Source organism: Dinoponera quadriceps, unplaced genomic scaffold (genome assembly GCF_001313825.1).
Source record: "Dinoponera quadriceps isolate SergipeBrazil2010 unplaced genomic scaffold, ASM131382v1 scaffold1270, whole genome shotgun sequence".
Taxonomy (NCBI): domain Eukaryota; kingdom Metazoa; phylum Arthropoda; class Insecta; order Hymenoptera; family Formicidae; genus Dinoponera; species Dinoponera quadriceps.
The window spans coordinates 269,208-281,678 of record NW_014555716.1 but is presented as its reverse complement, the minus strand read 5'-3'; the positions used below and the strand labels follow the sequence as shown (position 1 = coordinate 281,678).

Sequence of the window (12,471 nt, the reverse complement as noted above, 5' to 3'; positions counted from 1 at the left end):
ATTATGAATTACATTAGGACGAAATTTTCGAACGCAATCCGATGAAACACGGACGCAAGGCGCCGAGAAAAACTTACTACAGATGCTACACAATATATTTTTTTATTTTACATATCATATTTCTTTTCCTTGATATTATTACAATCGCTATTATAGAATATATTTATAATAATATACATGTATATTTACTCTCTATATGTAAATCTTTATTATTTATATTCCGTTCTTGGTATTGATTCCTCTTAATGCATACTCCATTCCTTCACGGTACATCACTTTCTTTACGTCTCTGTCACTTTTTTTTTTTTTCTTTTAAATCTAAGTGTCTAGTTACATTAACATATTTTCATGTTCAAACTATATCACAGTTGTGTTTGAGGGAGAGATAGGGATTTTAAGGAGGAGAAGGAAGGAAGCCATTCAGGTAACTGAAACTGTCGCCAGTCCATAGGATCATAAAACAATGGACACAGACTACCGCTAGCCACAAACAGTGAACGATCAAGTATATCCCTTAAAAAAATAGCAGCGTCTGGAGGCACACAACGGTTGTGCGGCTCCGTTTGGGTGGATCATCGCCTTTGATTGAGGCGTTCTTTCAGATCCACGGTAGACTTAAAAGAACATTCCAATGACACTGAGCGCTCACGCAACCGTTGTGTGTCTCTGGACCGCGGCCAATGTATCGAATGGATCGCTCGACAAAGCGCCAACAACATCGCGCCCAATATCATCCTCGATATTTTAACGCGCCAGTGAAGTGACGACCGTCCCCCGCCGTGCGCGAGCGGACGACGCCACCAATTTTGATGCACGACGGCTGTTTCTTTGCAAACCGTCGTTTATCGTTTATTATCAAAATGCCGCTATAAATATACATCAATACGTCTACATCTGGGGATCCATCGATGCGATCTATCGGGACACACACGCTCCTCCTACGAATCCGTGCGGCGAGGGATGATTCAAACTCGACTCGCCGCGTGGACTAAGCACTTCGACTGATCTATTCTTTGTCAACAAGATAAAAAACAAAAAAGAAGAAGAAGGAAAAGAAAGGGAGAAGAGAACCGCCAGGGAGGTAACACTTAACTAGGTCCGGGTGGGGCGTTGAAATTGAACATGGTGGTTGACGGACGCCCCGGTAAAGGCTTGGGCGGTAACCTCGGTGTCACTGATCCTGCAAAGTGAAAGCAACATCATTTAAAAAAAAAAAAAAAAAAAAAAAAAAAAAAAAACACGCGACACCGGTGAGTCTTAAGGTGCCCATTCATCGATTGAATTGGCCACCAATTCCAGATTCACTTTTGCACACCCGATATTTTGAATAGATTATATCCCCAACGTCGTCCGCATAATAAATGCAAATGCGTTCCACAATTTTCCGTGCTGTCTCTGCGCAATCTATCAGCAATTTCGGAATGATTGTGATATGTTGATTTCAACAGCAGCACCGTCAGCATATATCGGAACGCACCCTGTGAATATCATCCCTGGCCTCGCTTACCGTTAGGCTGCGTCGGCTGAAGCTTCGTGGGGCTAGGGCCATTGAAAGACATGTGTCTGCGCGGGTGGACGACGGTGCAGCCCGTGCTTTCCAACGTGGAATTGCGGCGCGCCAGTAACGTCGAGTTGCACGAGCTCAGCGACGACGGCTGAAATCGCGGCGGTAACGGCTGAAGTCGCGGTGGTAACGGCGGCGGGGAGATGTCTCGCGGAGGCAGAACCGGCGGATTCAGCGCTTGTCTCGCCTGCGTGCGTGTCCAAATCACAGCGAATCCGAATCAATGTATCCGTCGAACGACCGTGTTCCTCACGATCTCGATGGAATCAACCTTGGAAACTCCGTCGTACTGGATGTGTTCAACGACACGACCAATACATGGGCCAAGCATTGGCATATCTTTGTTACAGCAACGAGTGAAACCGAGAGTTGGCAGTTGAAGAGTGGCTTTTACCAAACTCCGATTAAGCCGATTGACGATTTAAAATCGCTGTCAGTCAAGTGTTACCTTCTCTATCTCGCTAACACAGATAGGAATTCTTAATCTTTCGATTATTGTTGAACAACCAGTTGCAAAACTGGAAATTGGGGTTGGTAATTCTGACTATAATTCACCGATTAGTTTAATCCGAGTTTGAGTCATCCTAAGGCGGAGGGAGAAGTTGCTTTGTTTCAGCTACTTTCTCGCTCTAGCTTAGAGTAACTGTCAAGAGTCAAATATGCGAAACATGATGCAACAAGTTGTTTGAAATAAGGCAACTTTTCACTCAGCCTTAAACTTTGCCAATTTCCGACTTCACTCTGCAGAAAGAATGCCCTCGGTCTATATATGCTCTTAGTATATGAGTACGTTTAGAAAACACAACGGTGGTGCAACCATTGACGGATTATCGTGATTGTCTTTGATCAAGTTCTTCCTTTAAATCAATGATAAACCTAAAAGAATCTATTCCAATAAGCGGCCATTCAACGATTGTATTTCCCGAACGTAGCCTGTGTCGTTGAATGTACACCTTTTTTTCGAATCTTACCTGTTGCGGCGATTCGCTAATTGAACTCTCCCGTCTTCTATGAGGTATCCTAGGTGGTAGTGGCGGTGGCGGTTGGCTAGGCGGTATGTTGCTCGGCGACGTCGGCATCGCGCTGGGACTCCCGCCCGGTGACGCTAGAACACCCACGTTGCCTATCGTGCAGCAATCGGAGAAGTGCTTGGGAGAGCCCAATTGAGGGCTGCTGCTCGGCGAAGCGATCGAGAGCGCCAATATGCTGGGTGGACCCGGTGATCCCGGAGGTAGCCCGGATCCTGAACACCCGGACACCGGAATTGTACTTGCTCGCTCATCCATGGCGAATTGAAACGAACACATGTGGAAACAACGCACTTATTGTGTGCCGAGATGTACCTGAGACAGACGCGGAAACGCTGTGGTCCCCGGTGAGCGAGGCTGAGACTTGCGTCGCGTGCGGCGATGTTTCCGGTAATTCGGGAGGAGCGGGCGTCTCCGTTGGAGGATCGTGTAACCTTACGCTGGACGCCATCGCTTGTAACGGAGCCGGCAACCTTCCGCTCAGACTTCTGACTTTGATACCTGGCGTTTTCAAGTTCAGGTCCGGCCATTTGCGCGGCTGCGGTGGAAGAACGAAACAAGTGTAATCGGACAATAGCTCGCATCGGTCTCGTATCGAGCGGGCGTTAAGTTTCCCGCTCTTTCGCCATAGTCGTCTTGTTTGACGGCTTCAGAAGCGAAAAAACGCATACTCAGGATTCTTGTAACATGAGTCGAATTAACGGGAGATATCAATAGCGCTGGAAGGCGCAGGATTGTGAAAATATCCCGAAAGCTTTCCTCTCGAACGTTCGATAAATAACAACGGAATTAACAGGACACGCAATCTTCTTTTTCAGTCTGTCTCTCCTCATGATTTTGTCGCGTTACCTTCACGATTATTACCTTACTTATCGATCGTTCAAGTAAAAGGAAAGTTTTCGCAACACTTGAAAAGGATACACCCGGTCAATCGCAAGTATCATTTTAAGTCCTTTGATTTCCCCTTTGATTTCAACGTGTACAGGTCCTGAATTCCTACAAGAATTTTCTCGCTTCTGACGTCATCAATGAAAATGGCTGCGACGAGGAAACGGAAGCCTCTTGAGGTGAAGACGCTTACGAATCGCGGAGGTTGCTTGCACGCCCTTGGCTCTATTTCTAAACTCTTATTGTACAGATAATTGTTTATATCCTCGTCTTTCATGTTGGGGTCGAAGGGGTACAGATTCTCGATGAAGTGTCTGATTCTCTGCTCCACCGAGAGACAGTACGGTTGATTCTGGTACTGCTGAATTTCACCGGTTATCTCGGCCACTTTCCGCCGTTTGCTGAAATTGATAAGCTCTGGACTTCCCGGTAGGTAGTCGGGATTCCCCTCCTCGATGTGCAGGATATTAGTCAAGTACATACCTAAGAAGAAGAAGGGGAACCAAGTGTCAATGGGACATTCGACAGATCCTCGCGAGACGATGCCTCGCGATACTCACCGAAGAATGGTACGCAAGGCGGATTAATGGACCTCAATTTCTCCTGATACTTCCGAAAATGATCGCTGTTAAGCTCTCGCGCCTCTTCCAGCGCTTTTTCCAGCCGTGCCGGTATTTGCTGCGGGAATACAAATGTAATAGAGAGAAGAGTGGCTCTCAGGGAACTTTGCGGAGTATACGTGTGTGAATGGAACGTACTTGGAAGGTAAACCTTAGCCTAAACACCGAAGCTGATCCCATAGCGCTGACGATCGCCAGAACACCGTTGAAGTTGTTGAGATCTTGCAGCACCATCATTATTTCAATTGCACGTGACACGATGGCTACTCTCTCTTCGAGATTGTCAGCCTCCACTATGGTCTTTTCTAGCCACCTCGTGAACTATCGGAGCGCCATGGAAATCAACGATACTTAGTAATGCGAAACTAGGTGCGTATCGACCGCAACGTATTTATATATGCGTATATATGTGTAAATTAACGATGACTCGTTAGACGGAAATTTACATTTGTCGTATGCTTGATCATTTTCAGCAAATTCGGCGACGTCTTCTCCTTGTCCTTCTTCGTCCAAACGGAGCCGACTAATTCGGAAGGCTTCACCGTTCTGTACAGTTCGAACTCCAAGAGCGTCAGCTGTCTCGCTAATTCGATAGGGTGTAACTGCAATCGGTGAGTAATTTCGGTGAGATTCAGTGGCGACCGTCGTCGGTCTCCTCAAAATGCCTCAGAATGAGGGCGTTAGTTAAGCACAATACCGTAAGTATACTCCAGTCTTCCTCGGGGACTTTAAGATGCCACTCGATCGCCGGCGGAGATCGCTCGAAGCTAAATGTGATAAGTCGTTCCGACGACTCGCTCTTTCTCTGTACAATTTTTACCACCGAGTCAACCCACTTCCGCATAGGCTTACCACTTACTGTATCTAAAAAGGATTGTAATCTTTCCAGAAGATTCCTGTCACGCTCGAAATCGTAAAAATGATGATCCACCTAATGAGGAATAAAACTTATAGAAGAGAACTTTCGGAATCGTCGCGAAATCGGCGCGCAACGGAGAAGCGCGGTTGTCGCGTGCTGCTCACCCAGTGCCTCAGAACGTTCAGGATCCGGAACTGCACCGGCTGGCAAAATTCTTTCCTATACCTCTTCCAGTCCTCCCTGGCTGTCGTCTTGCAACCGGTAGGTTTCTCCTCGTCACCGTACACCAACGAGGGATCAGGGATATCAAATCTCTCCATAAGCAACGAAAATAATTCCTGGGGCGAACAGAAACTCCTGCGAAGCAAGCAGCCGGTGAGTACTAGCTCGTGATACGCCGCGTGTGTAGACAATAAGAAAAGAAAGTAAATAAAGAAAGAAGAGAACGTCGTTTCGCAGCAGAGTGCAGCACGGCTGATCACCTGTAAGTGGTGAGGAATGTCCTCACGAACGCAGGATCGGCGTAAATATGGTAAGTTAATCTTTCGACTAATTTAATTAAAGTCGCCCCTTTGATCAGAGGAACGCCGCCATTCTCCCTGGCCTCCAGGACGATATTCTCAGGGCTGTCCTGTTCGGCGAATTTATACAGATGAACAGGAGGTAATCTTAACGGATGCTTCCTCTCCTCGTCCGAGAGGATACTGTCCAACGTTCTCTCCAACATACTTTTCGTATTTAACATCACCAAGTCCGCCATCCAATTGTTCTTATCTTCGACGGACTTTGCGACGAGAATAACACTCGGGTGGTCCCTCGGTGCGATTTCAAAGGCATATTTTAACTCTGCGGAAACATTTTTTCCCCGATTACGAGTTTACAGGACCAGGCATCGGCCGACGGCGGATTCTCGACGCGGAAGTCGCTTACCTTCGGTGTCCTCCCTGTCGATAATGTCGACCTTTCTGATGAAAAACCGTTCCTTCAGTCGCAATTCTCCCTGATGCGTCGGGTGTCCCACCCCGACCGCGGAAACGGTGACGCTGACTCTTTTGCTACCGCTTTGTTTACACAGTACCAGCAAGCCGTCGAATAACAGGGCTTTCCTCTCGGTTACCCTTCGCCCGTTGCTAGCTACTTTTCCCAAGGTATCCTCTGTGTGAAATTTACGAACAATACAGTCCGGGAAGAGACGACACACTTGATGCTCGTCACTTAGTTTTCAATACATACGAAAGAAAATATATATATTTCGCACACTATCTATTGCCTGTCTTTATTGAGCAACGCTCGGAATTTCTAGGAGTACCGCCTATTTTCTTGCCCTCTCCCGCTCTCGTCGACCCTAACAAGAGACTTTTCGAGATTTAAAGATTAAAATTATCGCGCGCCCAACATCCGACAAGTTCCTACCGCCAGTTTCTTTCTCCTTCTCCTCTCTTTTACTGGTTGTTTACTCTTTTGTTAAGATTAGTTTCACTACGAATTTTTCGAAAAAATGAAGAAACAGATCTCACAGATCTTGTGAAGTTGACAGTCCTGAGACTGTCAACTGATCATGCAGCGATCGAGAACACATCGAGTGTCACCATATTGAAAAGATTTCTCGGATTGCCTTTTGGTTATCGAGTTTTATCAGAAGCAAAAACAGAGAATCTTGACGTAGGGGAAATATCGGAGTTTTTCTGAAGTTTGAAAAATGCATCGAGGAAAGTCGTCGGATAAAAGTGAAGCCGACATAATTTTGCTGTGATGACCGAAGGACCACTCATGAAAATTGAGAAAATTTGTCAGAAGTCGCCCAGTTCAATCCGCTGGAAAATCCCGAAGAACACAGAAAAAAGGGAAGACGATTGTGCGAACACTAAAGCCAGTATGTATTTACAGTAGTCTTATATATATCGTCTTGAATTTACTTTCAAGTGCTCCGTGGCCAATGAAACAAGACGTACAGTCTTGACTTCATCATCCGAAGATAAAAGACCTTAAGACCTTCAATACAAGATTTGACTACTACGAATACCGCCCTAAGAGCGGGCGGTAAAAAGAGCCACCCGCGCTGCATCGAATTCCGAGGGAAAGTGGCGAGAGCAGCAGGTACGAGACCCCGGGAACGCACGTGCACCACACGTGCGTCGAGAACTCAAGACAACGAGGAGGCGATGTCACTTCGTTACCTCGAATGAACTCATTACAACACTGCCCGACGTCCCTCTGATCCCAGCCGTCCACAGTTTTTTGTAACTCGCTAGTCTTCTCTAGCGCCGTCTGTCTCCTCGCTCTGCTCTGCATTCGCAAGCCCGTGTCCTTTTTCGGTAGACTCGCAACGGATTGCAATAATTCCATTTGCAGCGGTCTGAGCAAACCCTGCACTTGTTCCAGAGTCTCGCCGTCCTCTGTGTTAGGCGTGCGCTGGTGCAATACCTGCGATCGAGAAGAGACGCTGGGTGAGAGGAGAGCACACGGGAGGCCGAAAATGTGGACACGCAACGGGAAGTGATACGGTACCTGGATATAATCGAAATACAGGAAGCAATGCCACACTGGTTGCAACAGAAGTTTCGGTAAATAATATTTAACGGCTTCTTTGAAACCATGGCCTGCCGCACGTAGGGCTGTATTAGCTTCTGGTCGTGACAACAAATTCGTTAAAACTTCCCGACTAGCGGGGCTATTAATGTCTCTCGCGTATCTAGCAATGCGGTGTGATCAATAAGAATGTTTCTTCTTACACGCATAAATAATACACAACACATAAGTACGTACATACTTATCCGTACGTTGCGATACATACTTTATATAAACATCGAATTCCGCTGCCTCCGCTAATTCCTCGAAGCACGAGCCAACTGTGGGCGTTTGCTGCTCTTCCGTAATTTCCATTATATCTTCTAAACTGCCGAGTAATGTCACAGTGACTTCATAAATATCTATAATATTACTGAAGAGTGTCTCGAGTTCGCTCTTATCTTGCGGTAATTTCGCTAATTTCGCGATTTCCTCGCGAAATACCTAGGGATGAAAGTTAATCCTCGTTTTTAATCTCGTCTCTCTCTCCCTCTCTCTCTTTCTTTCTCTCTCTCTCGATGAGACTGCGACGTTCTCCCGACGTTCTCCGACGTCGTGCGCCGATGCGTTTACCTTGATGATCATGTGCAGGTCACGAATGTAATGCCGTTCATCGTGAATGAGATCCCGAACGGATTCCTCGTAAGTCTGCGAAACGACCGCGCCCAGGCTACTTTGCGGACCCTCCGTGCAATCGTCTTGATAGAACATATCCATCAGTACCTGTTGCAAAAATTGCGCATCGTGTTACAGATCGTCGTCCCCGAGACTCTCGTGGCTCTTCAACATTTATAACGAAGAGAGGAGACCAGAAGAGAACAACAGATATAACGGTTGATAATTAGCGTCGGCCATGCAATCTCTTATTGAATACAACAGCGTGCAATAAACACGAGATTAAGGCTAGGGAGAAATAACTGTTTAATTCCCTCTCTATCTTAAGTTAAGGCGACTCTCTATCTTGCGCGATACTATTGCCGAATTATTGAACGCATGCTGTAGTATGCGATTGAATAACACAGACACGGTAGTAATAATAATGATGGTAATAATAATAATAATAACAATGGTACTTATATTGCATCAATTGAATTTAAGAGTGAATATATGTGACAAGCTATACTTTTTTTTACGGGGCATCCCGTGTACTTGCAATTAAATGTAATACAAGCATTCTTCGAACAGCAAAAAAAAACATGTTAACAGGCATTGTCGACTTGTCAGAGAAGCGGCAAATGATGTTTCTGGGGAAGTGATATTTTTGCGAGAACAGGAGCTACAACATTTATATCTGGTACTTTTATATTCAGACTTCGTAAGACCAGCTCTATCCTCGGACACAATCTGTTAACTCCGTGTACAGTGATTAAACAGACACACATTTCACAGTCGGATCTACCGTGTGCAATAGTTAAGAAATTAGGACACAAGAGGAAGAATGAAATAATTTAAAACACTCCATATGCTGTTGGGCATACCTTGTGTCTTCTTGCAATCATTACTCTCGAAAACATGTCCTTTCTTAACTTAGCTTAGATATTCTGTGGCGTAATTAGATGTGTTTTGCTCGTGTAAGCAATGTTACATCAATACCGATTAATCTCCTAACAATACGATAAAACCACAATGTATCACATATTTTAGAAAAAAAAAAACGTTCTCAGTAAGTTTCAACGTAATTGGTACAGAGTGACTTTCAGTGAGAAGCAATTCAGAGAGATAAAAAAAAGAGACACAGAACCAGATGCAATTTGTTTCTTTTTTTTTCTTTTCTCAGAGACGAGAGATACAAAGATATCGTAAAACATAGTGACAAATTTTGTTTCAGTGCAATCACACGAGTACGTACCACCTAGAACAGCATGAGCGAAGAATGAACATGGTTAGAGTTGTTATATATTAGTGGTAAGCATGTAACCAAGCACAAGAATATATGCAGCCACAATTAGCCTGTGACTAGCCTAGTGTGTAGCCGATTCCGAAATTCATTATTGCACCTGTTGCTAGTAGTAGATGCTTGAAATTACGGATTGTGAAGGATTTCGCGATCTCCACCGCCCGTTAAACTAATATCAAGACCGGGGGAACGGCAGTATAGAATCTTTCACACGAATCACAAACAATATAGAACGAAGGATGTAACTTGGATCTATAATAGATACGTAATAAGCAAACTATTACTAGCAAGGTAACGTATATCTCCCTACTAAAGTGTATACTGTCTGTCTAACGCGATGTAATACCACTCGTGTTAATCGTATCCTACACAAGCTTCGTACAATCGTACATGTATTATTATATCTGAAGGTAGTTTACAAGTAAGACTGATCTGAGGTATCACAATATGTGACACGAGGCTGTTTCGTCAGTGCACGACTGAATAGTTATTTCATTAGCATTCAGCCATTCTACCGGGACTCGAATCAATGATTCGAGTATGAAACGGTCGGTCCGGGAATCCGCTCAAATCAGTCTCAGAATGTAAGTGGTAGAACATGAATGTAGAGTGTATGTACGTCGGTTGATCGTCGGTGCAATACAGAAATCGAACACAGGCTCTAAATTTCCGCGAACTATCGCCTTACCATATCTGCGTACATCGCGACCCGTATGTCCTCGCACGAAATCTCGACATGGCGAATATTCTTCACATAATTTCCAGCTAGCTGAAAAGAGAACACCCTTAAATATTTCGCAAACGAATCGCAGAGACGGTGAGGTAACGGGCGTGCCGATGTCGGGCGGCTTCAACAGTTGGAGACGCGCAAGGATGATACCAACCTTGAGAATATCTGCAGAAATATATTCCAAAACTCCGACTACAAATAGACTAACTTGCGAATCGATTTTGTGCTGTAATACTTCCTGTTGAAAGAAAAAGCAACATCGTCATCATACAGCTTCGCAAGATCACAGATCTGCCAGCTACTTAAACGCTGATGTCTATCGAAACTTGTCAATGTATGTACTTTTTGTAATAACTGATGAATCTTGTCAACTGGTAGAACTAACGGTGACTTCTTCTTCCCTTTTTCCAGTGCATCTTTGGCATCGCGAAGCGCCCATCTGTCAATAGGAGTAGGAAACGTGCGTCTCACTCTTTCTTCTACATCTTGAGGGGTGTGAGGAGGTGGGTGTCCGCAAAGCATGCCGAGCATCCTTAAGATTAAGCTCTCCACGTAGTCTAAGGCATCTTGTCGAGCTTGAAGACTAGGATGTACTTGCTCTAGTACCTATAAAAATCGATCACATCCTTTGGCCACATGTGCGAATATCAAAGTACATTATCATGATGATTCATAATATCCAAAATGTTAGGCAAGATGCAACACCTTCCGACTGACGCGAGTTCTCTGAACACGAGTCGATAATTCGGAACAAGTTCAGCTTGAGCAGAGGCACGAGGGAGGAGCGATTAAAGGACCCGTGTCCGCCAAATATTGACAGAGCGGCATTTGAAAAATCATATGGCGCGTCGCGCGCGCCAGACGATGACGTCGTCGGTCGGTGTCGTTGATCGATCCAGCGTCGACGTAAGATCGCTGGGACGAAAAATGATCGAGCGTTCGAGCGAACAAAAAGTGAGGAACAGACAGAGAGAGAGAGAGAGAGAGAGAGAGGCGGGGGTGAGGTGGAGGGGATAGAACGGGATAGTAGAGGACACGAGAGCGAAATAGAAGAAAGGGAAAAACAGGGAGGGTGGGCAGAGGGGAAAGAAAAGGGGAGAGGGAGAGAGAGAGAGAGAGAGAGAGAAAGACGGCGAGAGAAGAGCGAGAGAGGGAGTGAGAGTGAGCGAGAGAGAGCGAGAGAGCTGGCGAGTAGGAGCGGAGAGATAAAGCGGCGAGAAGAATCGAGCGATAGGGAGATTTACCTTGCGCAGGGAGTTGACAAACACTCCCTTCCACTTGGCAGCATTCTCCTCTTTCTGAAAGTCGTAGCCCGATGGCTCGCCGCCCACCACCGACGCCGGCGAGGCGAACATTTCACCGTGGTCTCGAGTACCACACACGCACACGCACACGCTCTACAGCACTACCTAGAAGACGCGCCACGGAGAGTTCGTGTCACTAGCAAATAGCATCGTCAGGAGCCACAGCAGGTTGACAGGCTCGTCTGTTTCTCAGAGCGCGGGCATCCCCGTCTAACATTGGCAGCCCGATGCACGATACGACGACTACTACGCGACGACGACGGCAGCTAAGCAGCCACTCTTGAGAGTACCTTCGCGCTGCGCCTCGCGCACCTCGCCACGCTCGTCATCCCTGGCAGCGTCTCCGTGTCCGAGGCCGTGCCGAGAGTCCGAGCGCCCCGGCACTGGTGCATCTTACACGCCCTTTATTCGTAATTTTTGCCCGATCCGCCGCAACGAACACCAGTAATACTAGCAACAGCTACCATTGCGCCACTCTCGCCTCGCGCGAGCATTCGCCTCGTCTCGTCTCTCCTCGCCGCGCCTTGCCTCGCCGCTGTTAGCTACTGCCGCCTCGTCCCGCCCGTCCGAGCGCCACTCCTCCGCGTTCGTTCGATCGATAACGCGAGTACGCGATATCGCCTCGCGGCGCTACTCGCGAGAGATCGCGCGCGAGAGAGGTCGACCCTCGAGAGCGCCCGGCGAATCGATCGCTCTCCGCAATGCGCGACTTCGACGTCTCGACGTTTGAAATTCTTCAGCATCATGGCGGCATGGAAGATGCACCGGTCACAGTGGTCGTTCTGGGTTCATCGTGGAATCCAGCGACTGCAGCTCGAACGTAAGTTCTGTTTCGTCGTGGACGATCCCCGCACGTAGCGCATTCTCACCACGTTCCCCGGTAACAAAAGTCGTCGGTTATATCCCACATAGCGCAAGTATCCCATCAATATGCGAGTGTTATGTAAACGCTTGAAGACCGTTTGAAGCCCAACGCTCGTAAAACATGTTTTCACCCGTTGGATTATTCGGAG

The 12,471-nt window shown here is 46.6% G+C and overlaps 1 protein-coding gene across 1 annotated transcript; it reads right to left on the bottom strand.

The window, feature by feature from the left end:
- Positions 1-83: 83 nt before the first annotated feature.
- LOC106745217 (protein son of sevenless) lies at positions 84-12,007 on the bottom strand. Its single transcript, XM_014620596.1, has 20 exons — positions 11,399-12,007; positions 10,497-10,760; positions 10,309-10,392; positions 10,113-10,193; positions 8,101-8,250; positions 7,754-7,971; positions 7,468-7,651; positions 7,137-7,383; positions 5,890-6,114; positions 5,442-5,805; positions 5,124-5,316; positions 4,798-5,031; positions 4,547-4,702; positions 4,239-4,421; positions 4,041-4,158; positions 3,674-3,963; positions 2,908-3,130; positions 2,536-2,807; positions 1,508-1,751; positions 84-1,180 (listed from the first exon to the last, which is right to left on the bottom strand). Exons 1-20 carry the CDS (start codon positions 11,507-11,509, stop codon positions 1,089-1,091), a joined length of 3,933 nt encoding a protein of 1,310 aa, XP_014476082.1. The 5' UTR covers positions 11,510-12,007; the 3' UTR covers positions 84-1,088.
- Positions 12,008-12,471: the final 464 nt, after the last annotated feature.